Raw genomic sequence first — 14,817 nt, forward strand, 5'->3', positions numbered from 1 at the left:
TAAAATATGTTGACCTAATTAATTTTATCGTTTGCTGCAAGCAGTTAGGAGAACTGTTTTATGAGTGGGACAAGGACTTTTACAAAAGTTTTTTCTTACTCTATTTGAGTTCTGCGGCAAGCTTAACTATCGACTTCTCTGAGCTCTACACACGTCTTAAGAGCTTCCCAGCGAAGGCAAAGAACATATATTGGAAATCCGTATACCTTGCCATTGAAGAGAATGACAACTTGACCAGTGTCGAGTTGAGATACACTCCAGAAAATTACCATAGTGAGCACATAGAGGTATTTTCATCCGTGATGAATCAACTGAGGAGAAAAAAAAGTTTGAAAGCATTAAGAATGCATATTTCTGGTGAGCCAATGGTATACAAAATATAAACAAGGAAGAACGCTATAGTCGAGCACCTCGACTATCAGATACCCGTTACTCAGCTAAAGGGACCAAAGGAAAATGGAGATATGCAAGCAGCAAAGCGAGATTGAAATGCGCCACCTACCGGCGGTAGACAGATTTAAGCGTTGTGGGCGTTAGAGTGGGCGTGGCAAAGTTTTTTTTGGATCAATCGATAGGTATTGACGAGACCAATACACAGGCGCCACAGGCTTGGGCGGTTTGTGGGCGTTAGAGTGGGCGTGGCATATTCGCGTAACAAACTTGCGCTGCGATCAAGCCTACGGAATCTAAATCTGAAATCCCATTTCTCTATCCTTGATATTTTCCGAGATATCCGCGTTCATATTTACGATTTTTTGAAGTTTATGGGCGGTTTGTGAGCGTTACAGTGGGCGTGGCAATTTTTTTTGGGTCAATCGATAGGTATTGATGAGAACAATACATTTCAGTTAAAATTTTAATTCTAGCATCAAAACTGTAGGAGCCACAGTTTTACTCTACGAGTAACGGGTATAATAAAGTTTGTTTATCAGGATAAGCACGGCAGTTATTTGATACAAGTAACAACTATCGTTCAAATATTGATAGTACTTATTATAAAACACCTAACATGGTTGGTTTCTTGTATTGTCTAATCCAGTTAACAATACTTGTGTATTTTGCCTATCTAGAGTACACCATCGAAGACCTTACGGGATTTGGAAACCTCGAAGAGCTCTTTTTAAATGCGAGAGTGGATGTTGAAGAGTTATGTAGATGCTGCTGCGATAACAAAAACTTGAGAGATCTAACCGTTTTGAATAGCGAAATGATGGGTCGTCGTTTAGCCGATATTGCACCATATTGCAATCAGGTGATTCGCTTTGATTTTAAGATGAAGTTGGGCTGTGATGCCTCAGAATACGCCCCATTAGCAAAAATGCAAATACTGGAACAGTTAAGAATTGACGGAGAGCACGAACCGGGTACTTTACAGCGCCTTCTTATAGCGCTGGCTAGAAAGGAGCCCGTGCTGCTCAGAAAGTTATCCATAGATCATGCTGTTTTAAACTTTGACGAAACCACGGCTTTATCTCAGATTAAGTTGATAAACAATTTAAGATGTGGATTTAAGGACCCCCAAAGTATTGAGCCTATTTCTAAAATGAATTACCTGAACAGTCTAGAGGTTCTTTCAAAGCATACGTTTATAAGTATTTCGCAACAAATATATAGGATTCTGAAGGAGTCTCAGTGGAAAAGAAAAATACTTTCAAAAGACTGTCTAATGGACTATAACCCAAAGGGGAATCTGCGCCTTATTCTGAACCGAGTTAGTGCTTCGGATTATGGGTCGTTGCTCACTTTGCCACATTTAAGATGCCTTGAAATAAACGGTAGTTATGAACAAGGTACTCTTGTTGAAATTTTTAAAAAGCTCGAATTGGTTAAGGTACCTAGTTTGATAATAAACACAATGAATCCATTTACAGAAGTGCTTAGAAACCTACTAAAAAAGGGCTGGAAGTTGAGACCCCAAATTACACCGGTGATTAAAGTGCAGGAAATTGCAGCACTGTCCAATTGCAGGTCCTTGAAAAAATTAGTTTGTGGATTTTCCGACACCGAAAACATACATCTTCTGCACAATCTTTTTGCACTTGAAGAGTTAACCATTACCACAAAACCAAGAAACGGTTCGCTACAGGCCCTATTTGCCGCTCTAGCTTCCAGGGAAGTTCCATCTCTCCAACATTTTCGGCTCTTAAATGGAGCGATCAATTCCTTGGAAGCTGAAGAATTGGCTCGAATAAAATCTTTGAAAGTGGTGCAGTGTGCCTTTCTCGACGCCCGGGACATCGAGAAACTCTCAGACCTAGCTAAAGAACACCTTGTAAGGCTTGAAATTACTTCTATGCAAAAGTGCCATGAAACTTCTCCTGGTGTTCTTAAAGTCTTACAGTCTTCGGAAAATGAAATGAGCCTATCTACAAGAGACGTTTTGTTAGTGTTTAATCGGAAACAAAGGTTTATTGTTCTTCAAATGAGTATTTTTGAGACGTACTCAGATGAGACCCTGCTGGTTCCCCTAGCCAGTTTAGAATGGTTAGAAAACATTACAATAACCTATAAACGCGGCAACTTAAAAACATTTTTCAATGCCCTATCTATGAGGACCAATAATATCATTAAAAAACTCAAAATTGACGGCGGATCTCTTGATTTTAATGAGACACTGGAACTTATTAATATTAAATCTCTTAGAAAATTTCATGGCAAACTAAACGACCCACGCAGCTTTCAGCATTTGGCACATTTAAACCATATCGATATTGGGGATTCCTTTGATAACAAATTTCCAGAGAACATGCTCAACATTTTTGATTCCACTCAGGAAGAGCTAACCATCAGTGATCAGAAAAAGGAAATAAGTTTTAACATTAAAACTGGTCAATTAACACTTTCTAACGCATTTTCTCTTGACACCAATGATATTGCCCCACTGGCAAGCCTTAAGAACTTAAGGTCTGTGCGAATTTTGGGTAATAATGAAGGAAGATCACTTCAAGACTTTATGGCTAAATTAGCTTCAAGGCAAAATCTTTCTCTTCAAGAACTGATAATGGAAACAAACAAGGATGAAGCTAAGTCAAGCGTTTTTAAACTTAACCCTATCGAGTTGAATGAAGTGACTGCCATCAAATCTCTAAGAACCCTAAAATGCGGTTTCTCTGATCCTAAGGACCTCGAAATGCTGTCCGAATTACCAGAACTGACTTATTTAATTGTTGGCCTTAATCAAGAAAATGTTATAAAAAGCCTTCTCAGGAAACTTTGTCTGAATGATTTTAAAAACCCGGTTCGTTTGCTTGCAGAGGGGACAGTTGCATTCGAGATTGGGTCACAACAAATTTTTATTAAGGAACTGATCATATCAAAAGAACAAGGTTGCACACCCCTTGTGGAACTTTTCAGAATGTTGGATCTGGCAAGCGGCTCCACTTTGCAGAGACTGGTCGTCAAAGGTGCGCCAATTGTTCAATATGAAGCCGATGAGTTTTCAAAAATAAAATCATTGCAGAAGCTAATTTACAGATTTAAAAAATTAATTGATATCAGAGGCCTTGTTCGGCTATTTGAATTAACATCACTTATAATTGGGCGCAGAAATTTTCCGAAGAGAGATTCTGAAAAAGTTGAGCAGAAAGAAAATTTAATGACTCGCATACCAGACCACATTTCTCGAGATTTTATGTCATCATATTTTAAAAACCTAAAAGGAGTGGCTCAGCACTTGGATCGTCAAAGATTGTTTATCGAATTGCCAAATGATGAGTGCTCTGTTAAAACTATATTTGAGCCATTGCCCGCTGGCTTAACACACACACTAGAGGATCTAGCTATAACCCACCGGTATCTGGACTTTGAAGAGGTTAAAAGAATTACGCAAATTGCATCATTAAAAAAACTAAGGTGTGGAATTTGGGAGGCACTCAGCTTTTCCCTTATTAGAAACCTCCGCAGTCTTGAATGCTTAGAAATCAAATCTTATCCAAAATTCATGGAAATATCGGATCATCTTGTGCTCTCTTTTCAAGAATGCTCGCAAATCCAGTTCATCGATTTGCATTTTAATTCTCGAGTGCAGCTCATCAGTGCTGATTTCGTGGAGCGAGCAATTGAAGCATTAAAACTAGTCAGAGATCCAAAACTTCGGGGTCCATTGAAGTTAAGCTGTTTCGTCAGTCAAGTTTTTATTGAACCGGTAAGAAAGCTGATCAGGTTTGACTACTCTGAATAATAAAATGGCCTTTGTTTTAGAAAAATTTTATCGACGAAGAGTATTTGAGTCTGTCCATCTATGAACACCAGGACTATGAGGAATTGTGGATATATTATAAAGACTACAACTGTAACTAAAAATTGTGATGACTGTCCCAAAATATAATTTTTATTTTTTAATATAAGAATTTTTAAGATGTACCTTTTTTGTAATTATACCCGTTACTCGTAGAGTAAAAGGATATATTAGGTTCGTCGGAAGGTATGTAACAGGTAGAAGGAAGGGTTTCCGACCCTAAGAAGTGTATATATTCTAGATCAGGATCACTAGCCGAGTCGATCTAGCCATATCAGTCCGTCCGTCCGTATAAATGCTGTGATCTCGAAAATTGTAATAGCTAGAAAGTTGCGATTCGTCACGAGATTCTTGAGCTTCGTGTGCAGTTTGTTTCGGCAGGGTGCCTGAGTAGAAGTATTCTGTAGTATTCTTATGCGCTCGGAAAAACTGTGGTGATCAGGTTTTCCCAAAAAGTCTCCGGCAAAAACCCCACCCCCTTTTTTTGTCTGATAGCCCTCCCCAAAGCTGCGCTTTCGAGCCGCTTACTCTGCGCGACGCAGGCGCCCATATTAGTTTTCCCAAAAATCCAGTTGGAAACTCCCAGTCCGCGTTTTCTTCCCTTACAAATTTAACTGTAGAGGACCTGGCCGGAATGAGTCCTATCCCAGCCCTAGAAAAGGTCCTTACAAATGAAATAATTTTATGGTTAATTGACACTTTCTCACTTTTACCTTTACAACACCATATAATACCCCTCCCAAACTTTTCGAACGGCACCTAGAGGAATCGGGACAAACTTATGCAATCATCCAATAGATGAGAGGTTACAAAAGTGAAGTTACTTATATATGTTCCATTGAAAAAATCAAAAATAAGATAAAAGATAATAATATTTCAACAAAATGTTATATTTGGGCAAAAAGGGGTTACTTATAATAATTAAACAAATTATAATTATAAGTTATAAATATTAATATTTCTGGACGTGTCCTTTTCATTGGATCTGCTGTGTAATTGTTATTTTTTAAAAGACGAGCGCGCATCCGTTGAATCTCAAATTAAAATCGGCGTTGCACAGCTGATAAACCAAATCAGCAACTCAAATTGGGCAAGACTGGCTACCAACTTTGAATGCTTGAGATGTCTTCATAAAATCTTTCCCCATGTTATTACTAATATTTCGTGAAAAGAAGTCCTGGCACAAACAAGTTGCCTGCCCCTGATCCTGGCACTAGGCCGCAACTCATAATCCTATGATCCTTCAGCTTTCCACCAACGTCAAGCCGCTAGAGAAATCAACCACTCTTGTAACTAAGACTCTCTTTGTATTATTTTATTATTTTAATCCATTGTGGTAGCCAACGAAAATGTAACGCAGTCGAATGATATAGCATATTGCGGAGGCTTAAAGCCGCAGTCAATGTATGCCTTTTCTAATACACATATTTATGTCAACTGGTGCGTTAGAATCTGCTATCGTTTATCGACTTCCAGTAAAAACTTCATGACATTTCATCTATTGCAAGTGAGGTTATTGCGTTTTAAGTGTCAGTATGTTTTTGTCATCGGTGCGAAAATGAGCTTCGAACAAAGAGCCAACATTAAATTTTGTTTTAAAATTGGTAAAACTTTTACCGAAACGTTTCAATTGATGAAACAAGTTTATGGCGATGATTGCCTATCCCGTAGCAGAGTGCACCAGTGGTTTCAACGTTTTCAAAGTGGTCGTGAGGACATAAATGACGATGATCATGTGGGCCAACCAAAATCCGTGATCACCGAAAATTCCATCAAAACTGTGCGTGAATTCATAAAAAATCAGAAGAAAGCATCATTGAAATTCATGGAAATAGAATTGAACATCTCCAAAACATCGATTTATCACATTTTGACCGAACATTTGGGCTTACAAAAGGTGTGTGCACGGTTTGTTTCGCACAAATTGACTGACGGCAAAAAAGACCCGAACTCCTTTACAAGATTGTGACTGCTGACGAAACGTGGTGTTTTCAATATGATCCCAGCCAGAGTGCTGAATGGAAGGCGCCGGACGAGCCGAAACCAAAAAAATCGCGCCTGGAGAAGTCAAAAGTGATTGTCTTCACTTTTGACTTCTCCAGGCGCTGATTTGTTTTTATGATTCCAAGGGTATTGTCCACAAAGAATTTGTTCCACCCGGCCAAAACGTTAATGCGGTATTCTACCTTGGTGTTTTGAAGCGTTTGGTGCGTATTCGACGTGTTCGGCCCGAATATCGCGAAGATGGAAGTTGGCGTTTGTTGCATCGACGCTTGTGTCCGACTATTTGACCAAAAATAACATTTTAACCATCAACCACTCCCCGTATTCACCTGATATGGCACCGTGCGACTTCTACCTTTTCGGAAAAATGCATTTGCCCACGAAAGGAAAGCGTTATGCAGACGTAGAGGCCATTCAAAAGGCTTGCACCGGCATACTGGCGGCCATACCGGGCAAGGAGCTAAAACACTCGTTCGACATGCTTTTGGACCGTGCAAAACGCTGTATTAAAGCAGAAGGAGACCATTTTGAATAAAATAAATTGATTTTGCCGAAAAAACTATTTGTTCTGTCTTTTTTTTTTAAGTCCTGTTTACTTTGGAACTCACCTTGTAGAAAGTTGCCAATTACAGAATGAGAGCATACAATTTACAATTTTACTGGTTTTCCCAAGATCCACCTGCAAACTTATTTGGCTTATCAAAATAAAATTCAAATTTTTCAAATCCAACAGCTCAGCAATTATTGTATGCCCTTCGAAATGAGCATACTACAAAGAACACAAATTTCATTCCAGATTCTGACATTTCCTTAGATTAGTCCTACAAGCCGGGAATGATGCAGGAAATGAAAAAGAAATATTTTAGAATTGGAAATCTGAGAAGACAAGACAGTTGTTAAAGGCAATGTAACTGTTGCACCTACATTGGTTATAGAACCAACGGAAAGTAATTGCCCTGACGACAAGTTAAGAGAACCTAATTTTAAATGCAGAACTACTGTAATGTACTTAAACTATGTCCTCAATGGATGAAATGAAATCCAAAACTGAGCAGTTCATAAAGCCAAACAGCTACATTTGAAAAATCCTGATGCTATGTTTGAAATAACATTGATCCACGTTCAAATATTTTATAAAGAAATAAATATTTTATAGCGTCAAAATCGACGAAATATTTAGTCAGCAAATGCATTGAAGAAACAAATAAACTGTGTTTCTATTGGTTTGCGCCTGCTGACCCATGCGCTCTGCACAGGCAAAGTATTTTAAAATATTTATTATAAGTTCTTTTATATAAGCACAGTAAGTGGTATCACGAAAAATGGGATGCCAAAGATAAACTTGGTGCAAGAGTCAACAGAGGTTAGTTTAAATAAAAAGCGAAACAATGACACAAAATCTGGTGAAATCTATCAAGATGAGAATTGTCATAGGTTAAAAAAAAATACGTATTTTCAGCAAAGGTAATTAAATTTTCTAAGCTGTATGTCATCTTATTTAAAGTAGATAGCTTTTATAAGTAAGGCCCAGAAAATTAATTTGTTATTTATTAATTTATTTTTACTCTGTGCTTACGCTCCTTCAACTGGGGAATGAGCAAGCTTACTGCGCATTGTCTTATATAAAAGTGTGACCACGACCGGCCGTATGCCATTTTTAGTACATATATTTGTTTGTTTAGTATATTTTTTCCGATACCGGTATAATTCGAATTTTCCAACACTGCCTTGAGGCCATCTTTACACTAGAGGGTAGAGCTGCAAAAATATCGATGGTAGTCCCATCGATAGTTTTGATAGTTTGCGGACTAAACCTCGATATTATCGCGATAATATCGCTCAAATATAAACATTAAGGGTATTCATGTAAAAGCAATATAATAGGGGTATTCCTTAAGAAAAAAAATTATTTTATGAAAGTTGAGCAATTATGGAAATTTCCATTTTCAATTATTGACAATTAAAAACGCAATTAGTTTAAATTCAAGTGAGATCTTTTTTAGTACATATTTGGAAGGAGAAATTAAATCACATTTCTTTGGTTAAAAACCAATTTTTTTTAAACAAATAACAGTTTGTTAACGGTTTTTGGCTTCAGTGACGCCCGTCGATCAGAGATTGTTTAGCCCGCCTTGGAAAACATCCTTTACGATTCCGTCGAGGTTGCCGGCATGCAGAGGCCCTGCTTAGCGCTTATAGCCAGTTGGGGCATCTCTAATTCATGTTGCTGCAGTTATACAAATTTTAAAGAATAATACTTAAACCTTTTATTAACTTACCTTCCAATACTCCAATGGGTCCTGATTTTCATCAATGTTCATCTTCTCGAAATACTGCCTTATCTATATTATGGACTCAACTTTGTTGGACCTCTGTTTCAATTCTATATATTTTTTTTACAAAATTGAGTAGCGAAGATTTCGGCTTTGGTGGTTCCGGTGGTTCGGTGGTTAAAATGTGTTCCTTGTTGGTATGGGGAGAAGAAGAAATGTTTTTTTTCAAGTAGAGATACGGCTTGCTCCGCATTAAAGTGGGACCTGAAACCCTCTTTCTTAAACCGAGGGTGTAAAATTGTGGCCTTCAAAGGGAAACAGTCGTTTCTTACACTTCTCAACTAAAAGTGCGCACAGTTCTTCGCTTTCTTTTGTTCTTAACTGCTCTCTTTTTTCGTACAAACTCTGCACAAGTCCATTCGATATGGGTATTACGCATGATACAGTAACTTTTGTACTCGAAGATAATTGAGTTGTAACTTCATCGAAAGGAGCAAGTAAGTACTTTAAATCCTCCAAGACCGCAACATCGTCTGCTGTCAGGGGCTCCGGCGCCTTGGACATGCTAAGAAGAACGGGAGAAATATACTCCTTGGTCAACAGTATGCGCTCTACCATTTTGAACGCGCTGTTCCAGAGCTGGAAAATCATCGATGTTTACCTACATCGATGTTTCGATGTTTTTCAGAAAAATACATCGATGTATCGATACATCGAACTTTTTTTTGGGTGTAATTTTGAAAAATGTTTTTACCCCATATTATATTATAAACGAATACCACAAATAAATCCAATGTGTAAGCTCATTATAAAAAAATTATTCTTTACTTGAGATCCATTGTTTTCTGATTTTGTTTCCTGCAAATTCAAAGTGAAACTTAAACTACTCGTTCAACAAAAAAATTAAAATTAAATCACAATTCAATTAAGAATAAAATAAATAACAATATAAAGTTCTTCTCAAAAAAATAAAAAAAGTAACATAACTAAAACTAAATTATCCAATCATTTTTGTTTAGAAATAAAACCATATTGACATTTTTTGGTTTTAGCGAGCTTCTCTTCTCGCTAACAACTAGTCCAGCTTTACTGAACATCCTCTCACTTTCAGTAGAGGTGGCCGGTACGCAGAAGTATTTAAAAACGCATGTTTTGAATCCGGCGTCATTTGATATCTATTGTCAGAAGAAATTGGATTTTTTGAACCTTCCAATAATCCAAAGGGTTTTGGGCAGGGTCCAAATTAATCGCATTCAAGTATTTTCGCAAAGCCAATATGGAATCCTCGCGACCGCTTTGAATTTTTTGAGTTTGATTAGTTTGTAAAAAACTGAATAATAGGTTGGACTCTGCTGTGGATTCTGGTGTTGGCGGGCTTGAAAATGCAGAGGATTTTGTTGGAGCATTTATGAGCGACAGTTCATCCTCCAACGATTTAACCCCTTGGGAGAAGTTAAATGGATTCCAAAATCCCTCCTTTTTGAAGCGAGGGTCTAAAATTGTGGTCATTCGTGTTACCGTACGATTTTCATAGGGGACCAATCTTTTATTGACCCCTTGAAGTATGCCATCACAGACATCTTGACCCACCTTAGTCTGGAGATTAGTTTTCATGCCTGTCAGATTGTGTAAAATATCACAAACAACCGGAATCACTGAAGACACTGTCACAGAAGTACTCGAAGATGTGTGTACCGTTGCATGCTCAAAAGGTGAAAGTATTGCCTTGTAATCCTCCAGAATGGATATTTCATCAGATGTTAGCGGCATTAACCATTTGGGCGTGTTTAGTAGCACACTTGCGATGGCAACCTTTGTGATCAAAATTCTGGCCACCATATAATAGGCGCTGTTCCATCTTGTAGGACATTCTTGCTTTAAACTATAAGGACGTTCGCGTTCCTGGGCCTCTTTAAACTTGGCATACGCAATTGTGCTACTTTTAAAAAACGAAACAATGCGCTTACACTTTTCAAGAATGGGCTTAACTTTTTCTGTAGCCAAAAAGTCCTGGACAGTCAAATTGTTTGAATGCGCAAAGCATGGAATATGTCTTATTTGCAGTATGTAATCATATTTTTGGCGTTATCTGTGACCATTGCAGTGACCTTTCCTAAATCTCTCCATTCCTCGAGTACTGTGCGTATAGAGTTTGCAATATTTTCAGAAGAATGGCTCGATTCGTCGAGGAGCTTTTCAGTGGACAAAACAGCGTTGCGCAATTGGAAATCCTCTGTTATGAAATGGCACGTCACAGTAACGTAGCACTCGTTGGCCCTGGAGGTCCAGCAATCTCAAGTGATTGCACAGTGCTTTACGTTTTTTAAAAAGGTGCACAATTTGGCCTTCTTTTCATTGTTGCATTTGCCATCGAAACATTTCTTAAGGTGGTCCGTGAAGGCAATTCATACCTTGGATCAAGGAGGCTTACAAAATTGCGGAAGCCTTTATTTTCCACCACTGAAAAAGGGCGCAAGTCTGAGGTAACGTAGTAGCATAAGGCAATGTCCAATTTTTATTTGCGGTTCGACGACGGTTCGCATTTTTTGTCAATGAATGACAGAATTGAGGGCGTCTGTCTTTGTGGCAACTCGCTTATTGTTAAAGTCGGATGAATGGCTTTTAAGTGGCAAGACAAGTTTGTCGTATTGCCACTTGTTTGGTAGGTTTTACCACATTTTATGCACTTGGCTGTCTTGCCATCAGCCGATTTGTCAAAATAGTTCCATACAGAAGATTGCCCATATTTCTTCCGCTTATTTGGGACCGTACCTTCTTTCTCTTGACAGGCAACTATATTGGACAAAAAAATCATTACAAATCATATACATTCTTATTCTAATTACTCTAATTACCATTGCTGTTCTGCTCTTTCAAAGTCTTCTCCATATCGAAGCGCCGTCAACACCAATATTTGTCGAAATCTATACCAGTTTGAACGTATATTTTAGTTTATTTTACTTAATTGATCAAAAATGTGCTTAGCTTACCAGGATTCTTTCCTGCCAAGTAGTGATGGGTAAAGAGGAAACATCGAACATCGACATTGAAAACCTCGATGTTTCCCGAGTTTTGGAAAACATCGATGTATCGATACATCGCCGATGTTATTTCCAGCTCTAGCGGGTACATACCTCTTGAATTAAGCTGTACGGCTTGTCGACTCCTTGCGCTTTCTTAAACTTCTCGTAGGCGATAGTGCTGCATTTGAAAAATGTGACAATACGTTTGCATTTAGTCAAAATAGTTTGAATTGATTTTATAGAAAGCGAGTCCTGTACAACGAGGTTTAGGCAATGCGCATAGCACGGCAGATGTCTCTTTTCTAGCAGCATGCCTTTATCATGCTACTAGCATTATCTGTTACTATGGCGCAAACTTTTGGCAACAGATTCCAGTTAATCAGTTCTGCGCGCAATGATGATGCGATGTTGTCAGCAGAATGGTTTGTTGCACATAGGAGTGGCTGCGTTGACAACACTGCCGATCTCAGCAGGAACTTTTCGTCAGTGAAGTGCACCGTAATGGTCAAATAACCTGTTTTGGCCTTGCTTGCCCAGCAGTCCATTGTAATTGCGCACTGATCGACATTAACAAGAATGGTCTGCAGTTTTACAGTCATCTCCGAGTAAATGTTTTGAGCCGTGCTGCTTTTTCACTTTGTGTTGAAAGTTAATGATAATACTTTTCCATTTTTATACTATTTTTACCATTTTTATACCGTCGTAAGTCACTGCAGAGCAAATGGTGCCTCTTATAGATTCATATCCGCCACAAGCCCCAGCAGAAGCTCTTTTTTCCCCGTCTCCTATATTTTCCCCTGAGAGCAAATTTTCCTGGCTTCCGGGAGAAGTTTCCTGTGCATTGCAGTCTGTATTGGACAAAATGATACATAAAACATAATAGAGATCCATTTACTAAGATATATCTTACTATTTGGCAATGCACTGGCAAATCACCCGAGATGCCACCATGCAAAAAACCCTGAAAGGGCCCACAAACATATCATCGTACATAATCAGGGTGTTCCCTAAGCTGTTGAATTGCTGAATTGTTGAATTTTGGTCAGCTGTTAATCAGCTGTTCCATACAAAGTCAACTTTCAGAAATTTCAGCAATTCAGCAGCCTCGGGGCTGTTGAAAATTTTGTTGAATTGCTGAAAAACAGAGTTGTCGCTGCTCTCGACTAAAAGTAAGACTCTGGTCACTTCTAAACATGGTGGAATTGCAATTTTAAAAAATATGCAAATAAAGGATATGTGATAGGATGCTGCCTGTCAGCAGTTATAATTGTTTGGTGTTTTGGCTTATTTTCGGCATTTTCCTTAATTTTAAACATAATCTTTGGCAAACACAGTCTGGCAATTTGACAATCTGACAACCAGCTGACATCTTAAAATTGACAATTCAACATGGAATTTTTGGGATCGTTCCCATAATTGCTGAAATTTTCTGTTGAATTTTCAACAATTCAGCAATTCAACAGTTTAGGGAATACCCTGAATGAAAAATGGGCTCGTAAACTTTAATACATTTTGTTCACAGCTCTTTGAGTAGGCTTCTTCTTCGAAGATTTTTCCAATTATTTCCGCCAACGCCATTGATTAAGTGCTTTTCCGTTTTCTTCAAGTTTGACCGTCTTTATTTTTCATTAAATGTCAATCCAATCGAGACGCAATACAATCACAATCTATATAGACTGCGATCATATTTGCGCTGAGAAGAAAACAATATTTTGAATGATATTAATAATATCGCACAAAATAAGAAATCTTAATTAGATTTTCGGAATATTTTTATTTCCGTGGATGTCGTCATTTCGAGCTTAAACATCCTTAAACACGGAACAGTCCGGAAAATCCACAACCCACAGCCCAACTCTAGTGCAATTGGAATCCTTTTCGCCGCCCGCGTTCCCTAGAGGGCGCTCCTCTCTGCCAAAACCAGTTTCCCCTTTTCACCACATTGGCGCGATCAAATGTTAGATTTAAGCGATTTTCTAACAGCAATGTTATGCCGTTCAACTGCCACTGTTAAAAAAGCTGTATCTTAACATTTATGTTACAAGGAAATTGAGAGCAAATTCAAAATCAGCTAGTGTGACCATCTACCAACCGCTGCGAAATGTAGAAAATAAAAATACCATGGTCTGTCTTTTACCGATATAAATATTTATTTTTATTTCAAAAATATCGATATATTGATATTGTGATTTATTTTCACATCCCTAACAGGTGGGATTGTTTGTCTCCCTCTTTTACGGACACTTACGTTGGTGCTATCTCCCTTTTACTGACACTGACGTGACTCTTACGTTTGTCACTTACGTGACAGCGGCGCACAAAATAGCGATAGTTATCAAATAGAAAAATATCTCGATATAAATTTTTATTTTTATTAAAAAAAATATCGATACTGTTATTTTGATGATTTCACATCCCCACCAGCGAAAACAAAAACAAAAACAACTCGGCGCGGCAAGACACAAACTCGGCGGAGCGCACGAAATCGCGGAAATTCGCCCTCTCTTTCGCTGGAACATAACGGACGCGAGTCGCGGGAAATTGTTCTGCGCTGCGGAAAATCGTCGGATGGCTAGGCCTAATACTATGCCGAGGCGGAAAAGTTAGTGAATGAAAAGTGCGAAAACACGGGGAAATACCGTGAAATACATGGAGTTGAAATAGAAGAAATTCCACGAAATACAAGTGCGGCGATTTGCGTGTGCGGAGTGCCCCGGTGTGTGTGTGAAATTCACGGTAAATAAATAAATAAAATTCGTGTGCACACACACACACACGCCTCGTATTTTTGTATATACACAGCATGTTGTGAAGTTGCGGCGCAAAAAGAAAGCACGCGAATAAAACATAAGAAAATTTAATTACGCCTGCGTCTGGGAAAGTGCGTCGTTCTATTTTGAAATCGATACCAAAATAAAAAATACAAGAAAAAGTAGGTGACAAGCAACAACGACAATGCCCAGCAACAACAACCTTGCAGAGAGGTATGTAACGAGAACAACAAATACAAATAATAATAATAAAAAGAAAATGAAAAGTAGTAGTGAAAACGTAACTAGAAAAATACTCGACGAAATTACTACGCAGCAGCAATTTATGCCAAGTTGTTTTTGCTCTCCCCTCCCCGCCCCTCTCGCCAACCGGCCTCTCTTGTTCCTTTTGTTGTTGTTCCATATCTATCATATCTTCTTCTTCGCTCGCCGCTTTACGTCTCCGTTTTGTGAATGAGCAGCGCAGCCAGCATTGTTCGCCCTCTCTTTCGGTCGCACCCGCCCTCTCT

General features: G+C 38.5%; 3 protein-coding genes across 4 annotated transcripts in view; 2 read left to right on the top strand and 1 right to left on the bottom strand.

The window, feature by feature from the left end:
• The first annotated feature begins 1,622 nt into the window (after window positions 1–1,622).
• Window positions 1,623–4,318, top strand: LOC119560548. The gene is made up of 2 exons (XM_037874053.1): window positions 1,623–4,144; window positions 4,201–4,318. The coding sequence occupies exons 1-2, from the start codon at window positions 1,667–1,669 to the stop codon at window positions 4,297–4,299; spliced, it is 2,577 nt and encodes an 858-aa protein (XP_037729981.1). The 5' UTR covers window positions 1,623–1,666; the 3' UTR covers window positions 4,300–4,318.
• A 4,011-nt stretch (window positions 4,319–8,329) lies between these two features.
• Window positions 8,330–11,545, bottom strand: LOC119560193. 2 transcript variants are annotated; one of them, XR_005221012.1, is made up of 4 exons: window positions 11,505–11,545; window positions 11,370–11,438; window positions 8,521–11,307; window positions 8,330–8,468 (listed from the first exon to the last, which is right to left on the bottom strand). XR_005221012.1 is itself a non-coding variant. In XM_037873557.1 (4 exons), exons 3-4 carry the CDS (start codon window positions 10,351–10,353, stop codon window positions 9,507–9,509), a joined length of 816 nt encoding a protein of 271 aa, XP_037729485.1. In that variant the 5' UTR covers window positions 10,354–11,307; window positions 11,370–11,438; window positions 11,505–11,545; the 3' UTR covers window positions 9,313–9,506. The 2 variants fall into 2 exon arrangements, 1 of the variants encoding a protein (XP_037729485.1); XM_037873557.1 differs by lacking the exon at window positions 8,330–8,468 and having other exon boundaries at window positions 9,313–9,689; window positions 9,721–11,307.
• A 2,438-nt stretch (window positions 11,546–13,983) lies between these two features.
• LOC119561059 (insulin-like receptor) overlaps window positions 13,984–14,817 on the top strand; it is a 52,104-nt gene continuing 51,270 nt past the window's right edge. The window contains exon 1 of the mRNA XM_037874895.1: window positions 13,984–14,521. The gene's annotated coding sequence lies outside the window, so the exon portion shown is untranslated. The remainder of the gene's footprint in view (window positions 14,522–14,817) is intronic.

Source organism: Drosophila subpulchrella, unplaced genomic scaffold (genome assembly GCF_014743375.2).
Source record: "Drosophila subpulchrella strain 33 F10 #4 breed RU33 unplaced genomic scaffold, RU_Dsub_v1.1 Primary Assembly Seq354, whole genome shotgun sequence".
NCBI lineage: Eukaryota > Metazoa > Arthropoda > Insecta > Diptera > Drosophilidae > Drosophila > Drosophila subpulchrella.